This window comes from Suncus etruscus, chromosome 19, assembly GCF_024139225.1.
Source record: "Suncus etruscus isolate mSunEtr1 chromosome 19, mSunEtr1.pri.cur, whole genome shotgun sequence".
NCBI lineage: Eukaryota > Metazoa > Chordata > Mammalia > Eulipotyphla > Soricidae > Suncus > Suncus etruscus.
In genome coordinates this window covers 16,222,606-16,245,135 of record NC_064866.1, presented here as the reverse complement: position 1 = coordinate 16,245,135, position 22,530 = coordinate 16,222,606, and the positions used below count along the sequence as shown (strand labels likewise).

At 34.9% G+C, this 22,530-nt stretch overlaps 2 protein-coding genes and 1 non-coding gene across 3 annotated transcripts in view; 1 reads left to right on the top strand and 2 right to left on the bottom strand.

Moving 5' to 3' along the window:
* The window catches only part of PTBP2 (polypyrimidine tract binding protein 2), a 954,659-nt gene that overhangs the window by 361,961 nt on the left and 570,168 nt on the right, over positions 1–22,530 (bottom strand). The gene's annotated exons all lie outside the window — the stretch shown is intronic.
* The window catches only part of DPYD (dihydropyrimidine dehydrogenase), a 934,958-nt gene that overhangs the window by 759,257 nt on the left and 153,171 nt on the right, over positions 1–22,530 (top strand). Inside the window, exon 19 of the mRNA XM_049765668.1 lies at positions 2,548–2,690. Coding sequence (XP_049621625.1) covers positions 2,548–2,690 — 143 coding nt within the window. The remainder of the gene's footprint in view (positions 1–2,547; positions 2,691–22,530) is intronic.
* On the bottom strand, positions 11,802–11,936 carry LOC125997801 (small nucleolar RNA SNORA51). Its single transcript, XR_007491818.1, has one exon. It is a non-coding gene; the product is annotated as a small nucleolar RNA SNORA51 (small nucleolar RNA).

The window sequence follows — 22,530 nt, the reverse complement described above, 5'->3', positions numbered from 1 at the left end:
ACCATGTTTGTTCTGCACATATCTCAATATCTACCTATAAGAATTTTACAAATTTCTTTTAGCTTCTGTTCTAAAGGCACTTTTTAGCATCGCTAAAGATGTGTATATCACCATATGTGTTAAATTCTCCTAAGCACTATAACAATATGATTTAAAAGTACCACTAATACGTACTTTAAAATAGAAGTAAAATCTTGACATTCAGTTTCTAGAATACAGACATAACACACTGAACATGCCTGGTTGAATTATTTCTTTTTCTTTTCTTTTTTTAGAGAAAGAGGTAGAAAGAGACAAAGATGGAGATAGAGAAAGAAAGACAGATAGGGACAGACAGGGAGAGGTAAGAAAGAGAGTGACTGAGACACAGTCACAGAGCAGACATGAAATTAATGCAAGAGTGAGAGGTGTGTGTGTGTGTGTGTGTGTGTGTATGTGTGTGTGTGTGTGTGTGTGTGAGAGAGAGAGAGAGAGAGAGAAAGAGACAGAGAGAGAAAGAGAGGGACAGAGAGAGAATGAGAGAGCACAGAGAGTAAAAATGAGAAAGACACAAAGAGAAAGAGACACAGACTAAGATAGAGAGAATAAGACACACAGTAAGAAAGAGGCAAACAGAGAGAGAGAGACAGGTATAGTCAGAGAGAAACACAAAGAGTAAAAGTGATAGAGATAAACAGACAGAAAAGGAGAGAGAGAGACAGACAGACAAGACAGAAAGAGGGAAAGAGACAGTGGAGTCCTCATCTAATTGTTTTTAACTTATACTTTAAACATTAAGTATAAAATTCTGACATGTCAGCACTGAAAACTGCTAATATCTAGAAAAAGCCTTTTTTAGATGAACAAAGAACTGAACATTTCCACAGATATTTTTGGTATTTAGTTCAAAAGCATCAGTTACTCAAACATGATTTAATCAGGGGCTGGAGTGGTGGTGCAAGTGACAGGGCAAGCGGTAGGCATTTGCCTTGCATGCACTAACCTAGGATGGACTGTGGTTCGATCCCCCCAGCGTCCCATATGGTCTCCCAAGCCAGGAGCAATTTCTGAGCTCAGAGCAAGGAGTAACCCCTGAGCATCATAGGGTGTAATCCAAAAAAAAAACAAAAACAAAAAACAAAAAAACAAAAAACAAAAAAACCAAATAAATAAACAAAACCAATGTAAAAACTAAAACATAATTTAATCAAAAATGGATATGAGTAAAATAAAAAGAAAGCTACTGATTTTAAAGAAAGCTCTTTGTGCTTCCTTCAAGGGAGTACTCTAATAAATACATACTGTTAATTTTCCTGAGTATGTTTGTGGTAAAAAATTGACAGAGTTCTTACCACTTGAGGCTGATTTTGTCAGTAACTTATTTAGGAGAACTTGATTTGAGGCAGTGTTAGTTTTTTACACAAATAGAGATATTTTCAGTTCAGAAAATCACTTTAAAGAATCTTTGACTGGCGTATGTGCACAAAAAATATCAAAATATATTGAATTATTATGAATGCACTTACTTATTCTAGATGTATGAACCACGGAGAGTCAAAGGCAACTTTGTTAAAGTATAATAACTAAAACAAGCTATTAAATCCATTTATGCTGATTTCATTATGATTAGAGAATAAGGCATTGGTAACACCAATTAATATATATGTATATATATATATATTGAAATGTCCTTTCTCCTTAACTTTAGTAAATTTTTTAACTTGATTAAAACTTTCAAGTTTCAAAAAATTTTCAAAAAATATTTTAATAAAATAGGGCCACTATGTTTCCTCAGATTACAAGAAAAACATGTAAAAAGCAATATGTAATCTGTATATTCATCCACACTTTGCTTGTTTTTACAGTGTCTCTATTCAGATCAGCTAATTTGTTCTTAGCAGAAACACAACAGAATTGAACATCTATTTATATACTTTATATGATTATTTTTCTCTTTCAAAATCTGCTATTTCTTATTCCTTTTTAAAACAGCTGCATAAGTGCTTTGTATGATGTTTTTAATGTTTTACTTTTTGCATATTGCTATATATCAAATTGTAATATGCATGACTTTATTCTACAGGCTAAAATTACAATACTCACATAACAAGGCTGCATGTGATAATATTATCAAAGTAGTTAAATAAATATACATTTATTAAAATTAGCATACTTTGAAACATAACAATGTTTGCATTTTATACATGAATGTCTGTTGTTGTTTTTGTTGTTGTTTTGGGGTCCACACCTGGTGATGCTTAGGGTAAGGTTACTCCTGGTTTTGCTCTCAGAAATCACTCCTGGTTTAGGGGACCATGTGGGATGCCGGAGGACCATATTGAATGCTGGGGGGATCGAACCACAGTCTATCATAGGTCAGTAGTATGCAAGGCAATAGCCCTACCACTGTGCCACCACTCCAGACCCTATATGATTGCCTCTTAAATAGAGTTAAAAATAAAACCCTAATTTTATGTAGTGTGCCATAACCATAATATAGTCAGTATTATAAAGTAATGTGCTTAGGTGGCCAATATATTGACCATTGTTAATTTTTATTTCCTATAGGCACAGCAATTAGACCCATTGCTTTAAGAGCTGTGACAGCCATAGCTCGCGCTTTGCCTGGATTTCCCATCTTAGCCACTGGTGGAATTGACTCAGCTGAAAGTGGTCTTCAGTTTCTTCACAGTGGAGCTTCAGTTCTCCAGGTAATGCTTGATATTTTTCTGTCACTTCAAAAAGTTCCTTCTAAAATATTTAGTGTGAATTTTGTGCCAATAAATATATTCTTATAGATTCTCTTAAAAAAGAGGCAGAGTGAGATCAAAATGGCAGCACTCATTAAGTTCCTGTTATGAGTCAAGATCAAACCCAAGGTTCATTTCCTGTATTCCTGAGACTTATAAATTCTCTTTTTGATAAATGTTCATCTATCTGTTTCTAACATAAATGAGATCAGATACTAAAATGAGAACTGCTCTACTAGATGAAAACCAAATACATGATGAAATCTGAGAAAATATAAAAATAAAATGAAGTCAAGGATAAAGCAATATACATGATCATAAAGTACTAAAAAGTATTATTACAGGGAACTGAAGTTCCCAGTAATTAAAACAAGGAATTATTGTTTTCATAGGTTTAAAAATATGAAAATTAATGCATTTTTCTTATGGATCAAAGTTTAGGGAAAGTTTTCATTTGTTTTTATAATGGGGTATTTTAAGAGGTAGTGCATTATACTCTTAAAAGCACACCTGCATTAAAATTATTTAATTTGCAGGCTAGGGATTAGTTGAGTGATAGGATCTATGCAAAAATCTCTAGTCCTGGTACAATATAACCCCCTGAGATTGTCTGATGTGTACTCAATAAAAATTTAAATTACTTTGGTGGTCAGAGAGAGAAAGAGAGCACAGTACAGGGATATGAAACTTATCTTGTATGAGACTTATCCTACTTGGATAATGACACATCTTACACAGAAGTAAGCCCTGACTATATCAGGGCACAACCTTAAAACAATAACAACAGCACATTTAAGTTGTATAGTTTGTAATAATTATATACTTGCTTTTTACAGTTATTTAGCATAGCTTAATATAGTGTCATGTTATATTATGATCTAAACATCTTTATTGAGTTCCAGATACACAGTTTTGGGTGGTCTAATTTGACACAGTGATAAAAGTAAAAGGGCCATGGGCTGGATTTGGGACTCCAATGTAGAACTTGTAAGGGCCTGAGTCTCATTTAGATCACGATAGGTTATGTCTCCCAACACAGTAGTGTGTGTGTGTGTGTGTGTGTTTAAGAAGCTAAGTTGGATTTCTATGGAGGAAAGAAAATGATTTGTGAACACGCCTTGCAACAATACCAGATAGGAGAAAATAAGATATTATAATGTTTTTGGGAGAATTATCAATAATTATGAGTATCTAGGCTTAAATATTCCCTGAATTTATTTTTATGAAAACAGGAAAATGCATACATTCTTAGATACAAGTAGATGATAAGTGGTTTCCACAAAGGATTCTTACACATTTCTAAATATATGATCTTGGACAAGTCACAGTGGGGCAAAAAATTGTCAATTATCTTCACTCTTCTAGTTCTGCTACTACTGGGTAGAGTTTTTACATAGTTTATTCAAGAGTAGATTGCCTAATGTTTCTTAGATATCATTTAGAGCTTGGATAATAAAGTTAATGTAGTCAAACTCACATAATAATACTTTAATAGAGTTAGACTAATCACAATGTCAATGTTTCTGCATTGACGAAATTGCATGTCTTTCCCATAATCTCTAAGATAGAAATTTGGGCAGGACTTTTCCACCTACTCTCAGGTTACACTTAGGGTTGCCCCCTCAAAAAAAATCCCTAGTAAAATATTTCTGAACGATCTCCCACTTAAAGAAACACAAAAAATCAGATACATAATGAATGTGAGGTGTCGGCCATGCTCATGTATGGTTTGATTTGTTTGGATTTGTATGGTTTGATTGGTAAGGATTTGTGCTTAGGAAAACTTTAAGCCCTGACTTAGAAATGGGATTTAAAGAACAAAAGAAAATGTGAAAATAGAGAACATTTAATCAATATGGTATTGATCCAAGTGGGGCTATGTATTCAGGTATGACCTGTACTATAAGTAGTGAGACAATCGTGCAAATTGTAGTGGCTTCTTAGGCTTAGCTTATTCTAGATATATGATTCACTCTAACTACATGAAGAAAATGAAGTTTATTATAATTTTTCATCAATGGGACAAGTACTGCAGCTGGATCAAGTACCAATAGAATTGCAAACTTTTTTTTTTTTTTTGTGGTTTTTGGGTCACACCCAGCAGTGTTCAGGGGTTATTCCTGGCTCCATGCTCAGAAATTGCTCCTGGCAGGCATGGGGGACCATATGAGACACCGGGATTCGAACTGATGACCTTCTGCATGAAAGGCAAACACCTTACCTCCATGCTTTCTCTTCGGCCCCGAAGACTTCTTTATCTTTCTTTTGTTCGCTGTATTATTTTTTCCTTGAAGAATATTAAAGTTACTCTATTATATCTTTTTCCCAAGAATTGATCCTTGATTCTTCCATTCTTCTGACTATGGGGCCCATTACACATTAAAGTCTTACAGATCTAAATCTTATGTGAAATTTGGAATTATATTTTATGAAATGTAGAGCTACATTTCACTCATTAATAATACTTTTACTCAGAATCCTAAAGAGATTTTGACTCAACTAAACTTTAAGTTCTATACCCATCACAAAACACACTAAATATTTCTGGAATTAATTTGTTAAATGAATGCGTTGAGTTGATTCTTTTCCTCCCAGATGTGAAAGGGAGATGAAAGTATTAATATGTATAGAAAGAGGTTACGATAGACTCAACACTTCTGTTCAAGCTAGGAACAGCTCAAATACTGTCTAGTTATACAAAATATTAGCTCCCAAATGGTTTTGTTAAAAAATATAGTTACACATATAGACTTTTACAAGTAGAGAATTACAGATTATGTATTGTTTCTACTATTAGTTTGAGCCAGATTTTTATTCTTTAGGAAAATATTTTAAAATGAATTTAAATGCATTGTGAGCTAGAATTATTAAAATATACTCATGATATTCATGAATGGGGAAAACCTTGAATTTAGAAATTTGGCTTGGCATTTAAATAGAGTGGAGAATGTAATCTATTTCAATCTTTCTTCTGTTATAATTGAATTTCACTTGTTCTACTCTGTAACCTTGGTCTAATACAACTTACATTTTCTATACTTCAGGGAGTTGGATATTATCGGAAATATTCAAATGATTTTCCAATGATTCCAAATTCAGTGTTTATTGTCAGCTAGGTTTTGAGAGATAGTCAATATCCATTTATATGTATCTCAAAAAAAATCTCATCAAATCATACTTTAATAAAAATCTTTTTCCACTAGTTTAATGCTCTAAACCAGCATTTCTTTAACCATGGGCCATATAGTCTTCTATGAGCCTCCAAGATGGAGGCCACAGGTAAAACTTGCAGAAGTGGAAACCTTGGCAATTATAAGGGGTCATAGTCAGGAATAGTTTGAGCACTCTGCACTAATTATCATAATCTTCTCTGATGGGATATATTCACTAGCACTTCTATCTAACTCAATAGTCTTTTGTTTTAAAACAAAAGATTATTTCCTGATGAATTCATTCTATTCTCTGTATTAAAGTAAATTTTCTACTCTAAAATTAAGCAAGAACCAAAAAATATAATTTTTATAAAATATTTTAAAATACAAATTAATTATATTTAAATTTCACAATGATGGTGTACTGTAATTTAAAGTCCACAAGTAGTAATGGGTAAAGAAATGGTACATTTTATTTCAATTTTCTTGATATAAACATAGACTATGTAGATAGATAAACTTACTACTATAAAATAACTAAATTAATTCAACAACCTTGACTTTTTATACTTGGAAATTAGTCAATAAACATATAAAATCACAATTATTATAAGAAAAGTAAATGATATGAAACTTCCATTTTGTTTTATTAATGTGCATCCCTACATATTTATTCACTCCCTAATTTATTCAACCAATATATTTGAGAACCCACTGTATTCTTAGCCTTGTTGAAATGTCTATAAATATGATAAAAAATGATCCATTACCTCATAGAGTTTATATGAAATATATGTGTGTGGTGTACCCCAAGACCCACCCATATCTGGGAGGAGTTTTGGGAACCGGATAATAGGTGTAACTACCTGCAAGACCTCCCATTTCTGGGAGGGGTCTGGAAAAGGATAGATAAACCTCTGAGCCAGGGGATTCGGGCTTTTTTGCCGTTTTTTTCTTGGCCCGGCTTGGCTTCCTGGCTTTTGGATCTTTGGGCCGGATGGAGCCCAGAGGGAAGATGGCTAACAGGAGATAAGATGCAGGGCTAGCAAAATATAGCTGTGCTTGAAAGGTTGACATAGGCCACACACCTGTGGTGGCAAGGGCATGAATAAAAATGATTTTTTCTGAAGCCTGCATGTGAGTGAGTGATTTCACCTGGGCCTGGAACCCGGCCGGCTGGATGGAGTTGCAGAGCCATGTGGCCTGGGGTGGCAGAAAGGAATCCATCGCCATCCATCGCCATCCAGCACCATCACTAATTATTTTATGCAACAAATGGCGCTCCGAACTTTGACCTGAATCCTGTACCCAACAAAACAGCGAAAATGGTGAGATTTCTGCTCTTCTGTTTCATTTTGGCTCTTTTCGGGTGCACTGAGCCCAAAACACTGGGCCACGTGGAGCCATGTTCAAACATGGCCGCAACCCCTTCTAGGGGCAAAAGGGCAACTGGAAGGAGAGAGGTGAAAGCTTGCATCACCTCCAGCCCAGGCCCAGGCCCAGAACTAAAACTTTGTTACAAAAACCAAAAACCTGGGCCTCTTCAAAAACTTATTAAAAGTCTAAATTGGAAACGGAGGAGAAAAAAGACTGTATTTAAAGTGGACTGATTTTCTAAAAATGACCTTTGGCTTAAATTTGGATTTCGACTTTGGAAATTTCGAACTGAACTTTTAGTTTAAATAACTTTAAACTTTTAACACCCAAAAGCGCCCTGTGAGGTGTGGCCAAAAACTGGCTTGCTAAGTGCTGCCCTAAGGAAAAAAGCGGAGAAAAGCTCCAAGCAGCTCGGCTAGGCTCGGCTCAGCTCAGCTTTTGCTCCGAGGCAAGCCTGAAATCCATCCTCCATATCACTAAGATAAAACTGCAGGAGCGAACCGGCAGTGAGCAGCGGAACCTGCAACCTCATGGTCTACAAAACCGTCTGCGGGGCCTGAAACTGAAAGAGAGCCACGTGGTAAGATCAGCGTGGGACAAACCAACATCTGAACTTTAAAAGTTTACAAAAGCCACGTGGTGAGATCAGCGTGGGACAAATTAATCTAAACTATGGTTTTAGGTGTAAAAAATTAGTGGGTAGTAATATTTTACTCATAGTTGGTAATGGAATAAGTTTTAATTAGCTAGTGGTTAAAAAATAAAAATATAAGGGAGGTAATACAGATTAGCCCATTTTAACATCTAATTTCTAACCACCTGCATCTTTGTCTTAGTCATTTTCTTTATAATTTAAATGTGTTTTGTTGTCTTTCAAAGTTAATATTTTCAATTGCAAAATGTTTTACTGTGTATTTTAATGTACTTAGCCTGTTTTTAAAATGTATGTTATGCATGTATGCTGAAGTACTTGTGTATAGAAAAGTTATAGGAACATGAAGTTCCCCCAATATAGTTTAAAAGTATAGGAACATAAAAGTTCCAAAATAGTGCTTGGTAAAAAAGCATTAATAAAATTTTAGGTTACAGGTGTAAAGTATATTTTGCAAAAATGATATGTTTTTGAAAAGGGCTGGTATATTAATTTTCACTTTATTACGTTGGCGCATGAAAATATTTAAAAAAGGGGGAAATGTGGTGTACCCCAAGACCCACCCATATCTGGGAGGAGTTTTGGGAACCGGATAATAGGTGTAACTACCTGCAAGACCTCCCATTTCTGGGAGGGGTCTGGAAAAGGATAGATAAACCTCTGAGCCAGGGGATTCGGGCTTTTTTGCCGTTTCTCTCTTGGCCCGGCTTGGCTTCCTGGCTTTTGGATCTTTGGGCCGGATGGAGCCCAGAGGGAAGATGGCTAACAGGAGATAAGATGCAGGGCTAGCAAAATATAGCTGTGCTTGAAAGGTTGACATAGGCCACACACCTGTGGTGGCAAGGGCATGAATAAAAATGATTCTTCCTGAAGCCTGCATGTGAGTGAGTCTTGATTACGCCGACTACCTGGGCCTGGAACTTGCCAGCTGGATGGGGGATGAAGCCACGTGGCTGGGGCCTAAGCACAAAGGCCTCCATCCACCGCCATCCAGCCCCATCGTTAATTATTTTATGCTACATATGTGAAATACTTAGGTAATACTTTGAAATAAATATCCTAAATTGGAAACATATCATTTGAATGAATAGGAGGTAGAAATTGGAGGTAGAAACTTTTAATGAAGTAAAATTTTTGTTGCTGTTCTTAAATTTTTGCTAATGGATAGTTTCAATTAAGTATAAAAAGCACATAGTTGTATAAACTACCATGAAGTTATAGACATAAATTTTTTCTGGCTTCATGCATCATAATAGATAATATTTTACTTATTGAAATCTTACCATTTCTAGTAACCTACCATTTCTCCATGGTTTGTTTTTATTATACTATAACTTACTTTGACAAGGATGTTAACAATTCAGTGATAAAATATCCAATATCTTAAAATGTTCCTGTAAATGTTGAATGTAAAAAAAATTCAATAGGAAATTAGATAGATATTAGTGTGTATATTACCAGAAATATGTTAGTGTTATAATAACTACTATACCAGAACTAGAAATAACACGTTGGCCACTTAAGGTTCAAAAAGTAATTATTTGTGTTCTTGGGTAGCTTTCTTATAACTTTATATGTCAAATCAAGTAACTTCTAAATAATTTATATGAGTGCCAGATTCTTTGAAATCTGGGTGGGATTTTTGTGTTATTTAGAGATGTTCTTTTATTAAAGTATGGAAGAACAAAGTAGAGCTCAAGTAATAGAATTTAGTCTCATATGTGCAAGGCTCAAGTTCTAATTTATATATTGTAATCTTCTTGTTCCTTCAACAATAACCATAGGTGTAGCATTGATGATACCCATGCAAGAACACCCCAGTTAGTGTACCATGGGGAGTAGTTCTGAGTCCCCAAACACTGTCAGATAGTTTCTGATGAAAAGTAAAAAAAGGACAATGAGAATTATTGTAAACTTTGTTTTTTAAAATTGAGTAACTTTTTTAAGACTGCCAAACTCAATTCAATGTTATAAGTGAAAAAAAGAAAGACTTACTTTTAAAAATTATATTTTAAAATTCTTTTGTTTGTTTGTTTGTTTGTTTGTTTTTTTGGGTCACACCCGACAATGCTCAGGGGTTCCTCCTGGCTTTATGCTCAGAAATCGCCCCTGGCAAGCATGGGGAACCATATGGGATGCCGGGATTCAAAGCACCATCCTTCTGCATGGAAGGCAGACACCTTATCTCCAGGCTATCTCTACGGCCCCATATTTTCAAATTCTTAATAGACCATTGACATCTTAAATGTTTGATGGGCAAGATATTCTGAAGAAAAGAGATTTGCCAATCACTTATTCATGAAAAATTAAATTCATATTACATATATATAGGAATAAGTTGTTTTTGAAAAATAAATGAATGGCACTGGTTTTAAATTTGAGTTGTTGATCTCAAATCAAACCTATAGTGAAGTCTGTAGATTATGTTCTTGTTTAAGAATTAGTTTATTCTGGGGCCAGAGAGATAGCACAGCGGTAAGGCATTTGCCTTGCATGCAGCCAATCCAGTACAACCAGTGGTTGGAATCCCAGCATTCCATATGGTCTTCCATGCCTGCCAGGAGTGATTTCTGAGAGCAGAGCCAGGAGTAACCCCTGAGTGCTGCTCGGTGTGGCTCACCCACCCCAAATAAAGAATTTGTTTATAGTATCTGTTAAAGCAATACAGATTATTTTGAGATTGCAACCGAAGCCCAGAATGTGTCAGTTACTTTTAGTGATAGATTTCACCACAAAAATGTTCTCTCTAATGTACTGTATATAGGTAAAGAATATAATTGCTATACTGCCATTTCCCAACAAATATCTATACATTTTTATAGTTTAACTTAATGACTCTGAAGTCAGAATTCTAAGCACATGTTTAACATGTAGAAGGCCAGATTACAGATAAGAACAACCCTTGAGCTCTCCAGATATGTGCTAAAAACGAAAACCCAAAACCAGCCAACCAAACACAAACTATGATTAAAACATTCAGAATTTATAGGAAGCCATCATTTTCAACTTCTTTTATATGAGGTGATCACTGAAGTTAATAGAAATACCTTGAAATGCAGCAAAAATTGCCAACTGTGGTCATTTGCTATGAAGATTCGCAGGATAGTCGCTCACTCAACTTAGATAATCAAATGAATTTTTGACAATAACCGAAGTTTGCTCTGATAAACAGAATTTTTGGATACTACTAGGAGATGTATTGTGCTCCTAAAACAGAGAAAAAGATAAAATTGAAGCAATATGATGCTCTGGTCTTCATATAAGTGCAATTGTCTTCCAGCTGTCTTTCCTGGTCATCAAACTCATGAAGACTTAATTGCATCAATTTTAAAAAGATTCTTTTAGATGACAAAAATCTTATACACAGTTTTACATTATTTTATGAAGCTAGGTGGGCATAGTTACTCAATAATTATTTCTCATTTAATATCACAAAAATCTGGCATGATAGATGTAGTTATTTAATGCTTAATATTTTTGTTTATTAATAATTTTAAGTGGATTATAAATCATTCACAGTAGTATTTTAGGTACATAGTGACATTGAATCAGAGGCTTAATTTTTGGCTTTGGCTCGACACCCATCAGTAATCAGGAATTCTGTCCCTATATGCTCATTCCTGGTAGGGCAGAAGACTGTACAGAGATGAGCATTGAACCCAGGTTGGCTCCATGTGGTCAAGCATTTTACCCATATTTTTTTAACCTCTCTGGCCATTACATGCTATTTTAAATGGACTCAAAACTAGTTTATATAAATAGCTATTCAATCTCACATAGACCATACATTTTACTATGCAATTTCTTATTTCCTAACTTTATTGAGTGCTTCAGATATGTTAAGAACAATATGAAAAGGGGTACTTATAAAAAATAGAAATCCTATATTCTTTTTTTATCCCCAAATTCACAATACAGACCAGGCAAAAGGCCTGTGTTAAGGTGTATATGGGGTGTATTTACTGTACCTCTTCTTTCTATATAGTCAGTGTAAAGAACACAGCCTGTGGTAAGAATTGGGAGGCCTTATCTTTTCTTTTGTTTTTTTTTTGATTTTTTAATATATGTATATATGTATATATACATATATAATCCTTCACTAGTGCAATATTCCCATGACCAATATCCCAAGTGTCCCCATCTATAGGTTTTGAGAAAATTGAAAAACATTTGTGAAATCCTATATTCTTACCGTATTTGCCGGCGTATAAAACGACTGGGCATATAAGACACTCCCCTAAGTTTACAGTTAAAACATAGGTTTAGGCCTATAATTCGCTGTATCAGACAGAACGTTCCTGTGCTGCATGTGCTGCATGTGTTCCTGTGCTCATGTACCACAGTGAGCCAATCACAACAAGCAAAGGTTCAAAGGTTCTACTGTAATAGACTTCCTCTCTGACTCTGGCCAATCTGAACAGGCTTTTGACAGTGTAGATTCGGGTCCAGAACACTGTATAATTTGCATGCATCAAAAGCCTGCTTAGATTGGCTGAGTTAGAGAGGCGGTCCGAGCAGCCTTGCAGTGATTGGTGCAGGATTGAGTTGGAAAATTCGTTTTGTGGCAATATTCAAACAATTTTCGTTTAGCGGCATATTGAAACATTTTTCGGGATATACTCGGTTGACTATTTTTTGTTTCAAAAGTCGTCTTATACGCCTGAAAATACGGTAAATAAAAGTATAATAAAATATGTTCTTAGTACCACTCAGTGAAATTTCAATTACTGTGTCAATTACATTATTTTAAATTACTTTAATGGAAGATTATTTTAATGAAAGAGGTTTTAATTTTTTTTGAGAAAAATCTTGATTTCAGTGGAAAAAATACTGTTTATAAGCAAAAAGGGGATTAAATGAAAACCTGTTAGTCTTTCAAATTATTACATATCTACTTGAATGATTAATACCTAAATTTAAATAAAATTAAGTCTAATCTTTTTGATTAGGTAATTTTACTAGAAGAAAAAAGTAATAGGTTTACATTATGAGATTTATTTTATGTTGAAGATTACTGTAAGAGGCTTGTCAACACAAATATACGAAATTTCTAACCTTATATAAACGTCGTTAGCTAATGTTTTCTTAACTCAATTCAGATAATTTGCTACTTTTGCATATATTCAAAAATATATTTATCTGCTAGCTTAATTTTTGTCACAGAATATAAAAGTGATCATGATTTTAATACTATTTGCCCTTTTATTCTACAGCTTAAAAATTTCAGTATATCAGCTTACAATGCTGATTCTTTACTTTCTTCTTTCTTCTTTTCTTCTTTCTTTCTTTTCTTTCTTTCTTTCTTTCTTCTTTTCTTCTTTCTTTCTTTCTTTCTTTCTTTCTTTGTCTTCCTTCCTTCCTTCCTTCCTTCCTTCCTTCCTTCCTTCCTTCCTTCCTTCCTTCCTTCCTTCCTTCCTTCCTTCCTTCCTTCCTTCCTTCCTACCTTCCTTTCTTCCTTTCTTCTTCTTCTTCTTCTTTTTTTTTTTTTTTTGGCTTTTCGGTCACACCTTGAAGCACTCAGGGGTTCCTTCAGGCACTGTGTTCAGAATTCACTCCTGGCAAGCTCTGAGGAACATATCGAATGCTGGGGATTGAACCCAGGTCAGTCACAGTTATCTGCATGCAAGGATAATGCTTTACCACTGTTGGATCACTCTTGGCTCCACATGCATTATTTTCTAAGCATTGTATTTTTTTTTTACTTCTTTCTGATTTTTTCCAGTTTGTCGATATCAGTGATAAGAAGTAAAAACTAATACCTTTTGAAATGCCTATTGGCAAGTATTCAGATGTGCACTTCAAAGAAGTGACTATTCATTTCTTCTCCCTCTATTTTGTCATGTTTTCATATTTGTTTGTTTGTTTTGGTTTTTCGGGCCACACCCGTTTGATGCTCAGGGGTTACTCCTGGCTAAGCGCTCAGAAATTGCCCCTGGCTTGGGGGGACCATATGGGATGCCGGGGGATCCAACCGCGTTCGCGATCTTTCCTTGGCTAGTGCTTGCAAGGCAGACACCTTACCTCTACTGCCACCTCGCCGGCCCCTTTCATGTTTTTTTTTGTTGTTGTTGAACTTGGTGAGTATTTCATATATCTTGGGTATTTCAGCTCATTACTGATGTTTGATATGCAAATATTTTCCTATTTATTTCTGTCTTTATTTGGGGGAGACCACCCAAGAGGTATTCAGACATTCTCATCTACTCAGTAGAAATATCTAAAGATGTGATGCTGTTTAGATGCTACAGGGCCAGAGATTATTTGGTGACATAGATGGAATCTAGGGTTATGTCTAGCATGGGTCCTAACTGCCACATTCCAATTTCCTGGATCCAGTAGGGTATATTTTAGTATTAGCCTGGTGGAGCTGGCAAGAGAGCACAGCAAGAAAAACACTTCCATTGTACATGGCTAGTCTGGTTTCAATCCCTGGCACTGCATATAGTCCCTCAAGTCAAATTAAGAATGATGCTTGCGGGGCCGGGTAGGTGGCGCTGGAGGTAAGGTGTCTGCCTTGCAAGCGCTAGCCAAGGAAGGACCGCGGTTCGATCCCCAGGCGTCCCATATGGTCCCCCCCAAGCCAGGGGCGATTTCTGAGCACATAGCCAGGAGTAACCCCTGAGCGTCAAACGGGTGTGGCCCAAAAACCAAAAAAAAAAGAATGATGCTTGCCCCAATTCAGTGGCACTAGAGGTAAGGCATCTGCCTGGCATGCGCTAGCTTAGGAAGGACCTTGGTTCAATCCCCCGGTGACCCATATGGTCCCCTTAAGCCAAGAGCAATTTCTGAGTGCATAGCTGGGAGTAACCCCTGAGTGTCAATGGGTGTGGCCCCAAAACAAAAAACAAAAAGCAAAAACAAACCAAAAAGGAAGAATGATTCTTGCAGCAGGGCTAGTAAGTTCTGAGTGCAGTCAGGGGTGTTGCTACAAAATTATAAAAAAATTAGCTCGTTTCTTTTTTTAATACATAAAATCTATTTTTAATTTGAATTAATAAAATATTAATTTTGTTGCCTTTGCAATAGAGTCAAATTACTAAAAATATCTCTAAGTTCTAGATACTAGAGAATTATATCTATGTTGTTTCTAGCTGTATTTTATTGATATTTTTCTAATCTTGAGTTATTTTTAATTCATCTTAAAGTTTTCTTTGTATAATGGGAGATATGAATTCAATTTAATTTTTATATGTGTTGACTTTCAAGTTTTTTCAGCATCATTTTGGATGGGAACATTTCCTTTTACTTTATACCTACTTCCTTTTTCATAGATTAACTATATCTATGTTTAGAACTTTATATATATATTTATACATTTATATTTGAGTATTTTATATCTGGATTCTGAATTCTAATTTCTTTCGTTTGAGAAATAGCCTTTATACTAAAATAACACTTTTGATTACTGTAGTTTTATAGTATATTTTAAAATCAGGGTTATATAATAGCTATCTTCTTAGTTCTCAGAATAAAAAATATAAAAAGGCTAATTCAGGAGTTTTGTAATGCCATGCAAATTTTAGCAAAGTTTGTTCTAAGTCCTTGAAGAATGTCATTAGAACTTCGACTGGTCTGCATTGTATCTATAAAATGCTTTGGGTAGGAAGATCATTTTGACAATTATAATTATTCAAATCCATGATTGTAAAGGAAGCTTGAGGATGTGATCCAACTTGTCAGGACTCACCTTATGAAAGTTGTTCTAAATCTGAGTCAAACGTGAGAGCACACTTAGTTATGTTTCAAGTCCCAAGCGTGTTTGAGTTACAGTGAGTTTGAGTATAAAACTGATGTGTAAAATCAGAATTTTACAAAATTCTACGTATTCTCACCTTAGAAAGAAACAGGGCAGAGTTATATCAGCTCAGCTTTTAAGGTTTTCTTTTTGTTAAGCTGGAACTGCTGCTTGTTGAGGATGATTCACTTTAGGAATGGCTGATCTCAGTTTGCAACAGTCATAACCTAGTACACTGAACTCAATAAGGCCTAAGTTCCTTTCTGATGGTTGTTTAAATATCAAGGAGTTGTTGGTATAAAGTGGACATTCTATAAGTACTGTTTTGTGATCAACACCATCTTACTTTGGTTTTTATGTTAAGTACTAGTTTTCTGGTCAAATCTCTCTTTTAATATCTATTTCCTCTCTTCTTACCATCCATTAAATATTCCCTAACTCTGAACTCTTCATCAGTTCTGGGTTTCTCAGTGTTGAGATTCTACAGGTGATGGCAGTATTCACAAGTGTATGTTCTTAGCAAGACCTTCTGTGGGATGCTGTGCTCTGTTGTTTTAGTGTGTTCTTTGTGTCGATGTTCACGGGTTTGTTTGTTTTCAGTCCCCTTGGCCCTGTCATCCTAAGCAACTATTTGTAATCCATTTTATGAATTTGAAAATTTTACTTTATGAGTTTATTTCAACATTTGACTTCCCCTTAGAACTAGCAACCATGCTCCCTGATTTCTGCTCCATGATGCCTTTCTCTATTCCATTCACTCTTGATTACTTTGCCAAGTACACTGATTAAATAAAGCTGAAGTTCATCATAAAAGACATGTAAATGCTTGATCTGTTGTCAACTTATTTACTGTTAATCTCAGTTCTTGAAGTATACCTGTGCATATTTTGTTTATCCCACTCTTCAAATTTCACAGGCAAATGGGCTGTTCTTTATTAAATAATTTATACATGACTTCCATTTCCAAATTTATTTTGAATACTGATAAATTTTGCATGTGTTGACTAAAGGAAATCTTAAAATTTCTAAAACTGACTGCCCTGAAATCCTGAGTTCTACTTGGAAAAACATAAAAAATCTGAATAATCAATGTTTTTAGTAATTTAAAAAATGTGAAGACAATATATATTACAATGTATAATCATAGAAAGCAATAGACATGCCTGATTGATACAGTGGAAGAAAATAAAACAAATTACTGGTATAAGAAAAGTCCTATTTTGCTTATAAAACATTAATTACACATCTAACTGGAGGCAACCACAGCTAAGAGAAGAATTTATGAAAAGTATTGGTTAAAATTTATAGCAATATGTTCAAAATAGAAATATATTTGTATAGCTTTCCCAATAAAAGGTAATAGATCTTAGTTGGTATGGAAATATATTTAGGAAAAAAATATTAAAAAGAGGGGCAAGAACAGTGGTGCAAGCAGTAGGGCATTTGCCTTGTGTGCAGCTAACCTAGGCCAGACCGTGATTCGATCCCCCAACGTCCCATATGGTCCCCCAAGCCAGGAGCAATTTCTGAGTGCATAGCCAGGAATAACTCCTGAGCATCACCAGGTGTGGCCCCAAAATCAAATATATATATTAAAAGAGAAACAATATCCTTAGTGCATTTGATTATATGGCAGAGATAAATGTCACAATGTGCCAGGCATAGTTATGATGCTTGTCCAAAGTTCACAATGTGCTCTCTGATAATAAAGAATGAACTTAAAAACTGTGCCTGTCTAAAGCTCTCTCAAAGAAGTGCTAAAATAATTGAGTGTAGATTTGAAAGGACTTTTCGTTTTTAAACGTCAACTTTTCAGCCACTCAGAAGTCTAGAAGAAAAGTGTTTCCTTTGACAAAAGGGACAAAAAAAGAACATAATATAAAGGCCTTAAGTCATACGATGAGAGCAGTGTTGGAACATTTTAGAACTGCAAGACATAGCAAAGGTAAAAGATGAAGGGGCAGTCGCAGGAAGAAGTAGATCTTTGGGGACATTGTAGGACAAGATTAAGACTTTAGATGTTATTCAAAGTTCAGTGGGAAGCAAGTTGCGAGTTATAAGGTCTTTACCTTTCACAGGCTGACCTCACACCCCTTTTCTGTCTCCTCAGATCTTGGATTCAATACTCAGTGAGTCCTTTATGCTTTGAAGCCTCATGGCATCTTACTCACTATGTACATGCATGTATGTGCGTGTGTGTGTGTGTATAATTTTAGTTTTATAGGACTATTACAGCCCCAATTTTTTCAGTTAATTGCCTAGGAAGTTAGTGTAGAAGGTTGACAGATTCTCAGGAATATTCTATCCCAAAATGTAATTTTTTCCATATATATTTAATAATTTTAGAGGAGTTATACCACCAAGTGAATGTTTTGTTTATGATAAATTATCATCAACGATTTTCTATACAAAGAAACATATGCTTAAATATTAACACAAATAGAACAGAATAACACACATGTTTTTTCAGGATTGTTACAAGTGTCACACACGTACATAATATATTTGAGTTTTTCTCCAAGGGTTCAGATGAAACTAACAAATTGTGCTATTCTGAATATTTCCGTTGTAAGGAAAAAAACTGAAAATAAAGATCACAAAAAGTCATTTCACAGCTGGTTTCTTGTAACTACCTCCCTAAGAGTGTCTAATGATGACATTCAGTTTTCTAATCTACTATTTTGCTTCATATAGGCTGTTCTGATTTTTAATCACTTTTATTAATTACATTTTTGAAATGACATGGAATTATTTTTTATTACAATAATGATATTCCTGAATCATGGCCATTCTTCCTTTTAAATAGCTTCTATCTTAGCTTTGTGATTACAGTCTTTATTCTAATGGGGATAAAAAAAAAAAAGATTGAGATATTTTGCCAGGCTCTTTTAAGATAGTCTGTCTTTGGGCCGGAGAAATAGCATGGAGGTAAGGCATTTGCCTTGCATGCAGAAGGATGGTGGTTTGAATCCCAGCATCCCAGATGGCCCCCCGAGCCTGCCGGTGGTGAGTTCTGAGCGCTGCTGGGTGTGGTTTTTACCAAACAAAAGAATATCTGTCTTTGATTTTTTTAATGCATTTTTACTTTTGGAGCAGAAATTTCTCTTTACAAAATAAAATAAAATTCACATTTATTTAATCTCCTTACACATGTGTAAGCATATATATGTATTTGTTTGTCTATAATCCTATTTGATCATCACCACAATATAGAGCAAACTGATTTTTTTCTGTTTTGTTTTCTTTTCTTTTCTTTGGTTTATTTTTTTCCTTGTTTTGTTTAGGGGCCATCCCCAGTTTCTCAAGGTTTAACTACTGGCCCTGTGCTCTTATCCCTCCTGGCAGGGTCACACGATCATATGGGAAACCAGAGTTTGCACCCAGGTTGACCATATTCAAGGCAAATTCCCTATCTGCTGTGTTATCACTCCCACCTCTTGTTCTTGACTTACTTATGTCTAGAAAAATTCACCTATCATTTTATTTATGATGCACAATTTCATTCCAGTTTTCCTTTTTTTTCTCTTGAAATGCTGCTGCTTTCTTTTCCTAGCTCATGTCTTATAGATTAGAATTGAAAAGATCCTATTTTCTACCCATCAAAGATTAGAAAACGTGGAAATTTATTTATTCCCTTTTTGATCTTGATCTGATGTGTAAAAGATGAAGCAGAGTAGGAATAAAAAAGAAGAAAAAGACCATGCTAGACAGTAGCCACTCTACAAAATGCCTAGGGCTCGGAACTAAAAATATAGATGAGCTCAAGATGTGTTCTATAAGGCTAGGTTATTTCTTTAAAGTGAAGGAAAATAAAACTAAATAATTCTGCTTTATGTATTTATATTATTACCGACACATGCTTTTTGTTTAGTTTGACTTGTTTAACCTGCAAGCCAGCATCTCATGTTCCTTGTTCATAAGTTTTTCATTTAAGAAACCTTGGTGTGGGTCCCTAGTGTTTTGAACTAATCCATTCATTCTAATCCTGGAGATTCAGAGAGTATTTGTGTGGCATTGTTATGCATTCAAAGGTGGTCTGTTGTCCTGTAGAGGGCCATAGTTGAGAGAATCAAATTTTGAAGTTTTACAGTTTTTTGTTCAGCTTCTGCCTTCACCATCTCCTGATAAATGTGGACTAATTATTTAGCCTCTGTAAACATTTGTTTGTGGGACATAAGGGAAATATCTGCTGCTCCTCTGAATTCATAGGCTGATCAAGTAGTCAATGAACCTCACACAATTAGCTAAGGGATGTTTTATTTAATATACAATCAAAGAATTTACATGGCAAAAAATTTCTAAGGAAAACTAGAACAGACCTGTTTGGTAAAGATATCGAATAGAGACAATTTCCACTAACAAGATAAGGGGTCAATTGCTTTGGCTTTACACTGAGGGCTAAAGAGTGAGATTCTCAGATAAAGTGGATGTGGTTACTGAAGAATTTACTGTAGTGACAATTCCCAAACAACGTTCTTCTAGGAAGGAGAGAGTGATGATTACCGCTCCATTACGAAAAGAGCAAAGGACTGAAATAAGGCAATTTATTGAAATAAGGCCTTTATTGTTCTTTATTTAAATTTATTTTATTTTAAGTTAATCTTTATTCTTTAATAATTATAACATTTTTTAAGGTTTTCAGGGTCTTAGTTGACCCTTCTCCATTCCACAGTGCTTCCTTTTGTTTGTTTGTGTTTTTATTTTGTTTTGGTTTGTTTTGGGGCCACACCCTGTGATGCTCAGGGGTTACTCCTGGCTATGAGCTCAGAAATTGCTCCTGGCTTGGGGGACCATATGAGACACCAGGAGATTGAACCTCGGTCTGTTCTAGGTTAGTGTGTGCAAGCCAAATGCCTTACCCTTGTGCCATCACTCTGTTCCCTCCATGGTGTTTCTTAATGAAACAAGTCAGCACCAGGTAAATTGAGAAAGTCCATTTAAAACTGTTTGGGATATGAATTACATAAATTTTATAGTACCAAATTGTTGAGATTTCTTTCTTTCTTTTTTTCTGTTTTCTTTTTTAGTTTTAATCCTAAATAGTGTTTAGGGGAATTGGAAACCTATTGACCATTCATTCTCAAATAACTAAGCTGTCATTTTACTGCAAGGGCTTAAGGATCCATTACTGGGAATACCTAGGGCACTCTGACAGAGCATGGAGCCTCCTAGACCACAACTTGTTTTCAGGGCTGTACCTCATGATGCTTGGGGAAACATGTGGTGACCAAAACTGCTGTACTATCTCCTTACCCCTGTTTTAAGGAAGAAATGATGCTAAGGTCTTAAAGAAAGTATACAATTCATGTCTCTTAAACATCTCCTTTTTGCTCTACTCATCTTTACATCATGTAATTCCTGGAGCATTGGAGAACCTTCAGCATCCAGATTCAGCTATAACTTGATTGTAGAATTCATATTCAGTCTGATTGTATCTGTCTCTAATTATAAACTCCTCAGTAAAAGGATACCAGGATTCTGTAATTCTAGTCATGTAATACAATTGACATTTATTAAAGGTTCTCCTGGCACAGATAATAAAAATGATTTACTCAGGAATAGAGAATAAGCAATTTGGGTGTACGGTTATTTTACAATATTAATTTTGACTGGACATAAATGATGATTATGAAAAGAACAGTATAATATCAAAGTTCTTTCAGGGTAAATACCATTATTAAGGAGTTTTATTAAGAATTACAACTGTGTGTTCCATTTAAAAATTTAGATAAACAGTAAGTTTAGATTTGAGAGAAGTTGGGCTATCACTATCAAAATATCTCTCCAAGTCAGTTATCATCTTTAATTCGCAATTCTTAAAGTAGAGTTAGATTATATGACTACAAGTATGATTGAGTTCATCACTGAAATGTAAGCTAATGTTTAATTACAAGAACTGTTGTTGGTGAAAGCAGAGGGAGTAGAGAGGTAGCCTCCATTGAGAGAATGCTATTTCTTTGCCACTTACATTTAAATGGAAAAATGCCTTATGACTGATCTAAAGTTGGCCACAAGAGCCTGCATGACATAGACACTAGAATACTGCCTATCCCTATATTCTGCAAGATGATATTCTTGATCTTTGTGGTATGGAAACTTGTCCCAACCACTTAAGTTCCCAGGGGGCTTTGTATTTCAGGAGGAATGAGAAAAGTCAATCCAGAGCTCTGGATTTTTTTTTCAGATTCTTATAGTAGTTTATTTATACAAAAAAAAATTATAAAATAGTGAAGAAGATTTAAAGTAAAGAACTTTAATTTAGAATAGATGAGAAAAAAGACAGGGTCATAAAGTAAAAGGAAAGGAATTATGCAACTCAAAACAGGTTGTGAGATATTCCATAGCAAAATCCTAGACTAATAGCTTTTACAATGTTGCTTTGATGGGAGCTTTCCAAATTGCCCATACAGATGGCTTTCTATGTAGATAAAAGTCCCACTGCTGAGATAAAGGGATAAAGATATTTTTGTTGTGTGTTTTTTACATTCTTATATTAGGACCTTTTATTTCTAATTGGTACTCTTTCATTGAAATTTATCTTTTCCTTGCTGTAGTCCAAATTTTTCTGGCTGTCTCTGATGATATTCAGAGTTGTACCAGATATTGGTCTTTACACTTCCAAAAAAGGTGCATTTGGGCTAGTAAAAGGGATGGTTTAAATTAAACACATCAAATTAATCTCAATCATTTCTTGGACTATAACTTCCAGAAACACATTTTCCAGGGTCTGCTAACTGACTCAAATAGTTATCAATTACATGTTTGCCATAAACATGATGGAGTTTGAATTTTATCATAAATATTCTGTGCATGTTTGTGTAAATAATTAGTGGATTATTGCACAGTTGCATTATATAAAATATTAACTTCTGTAATAAACTACTT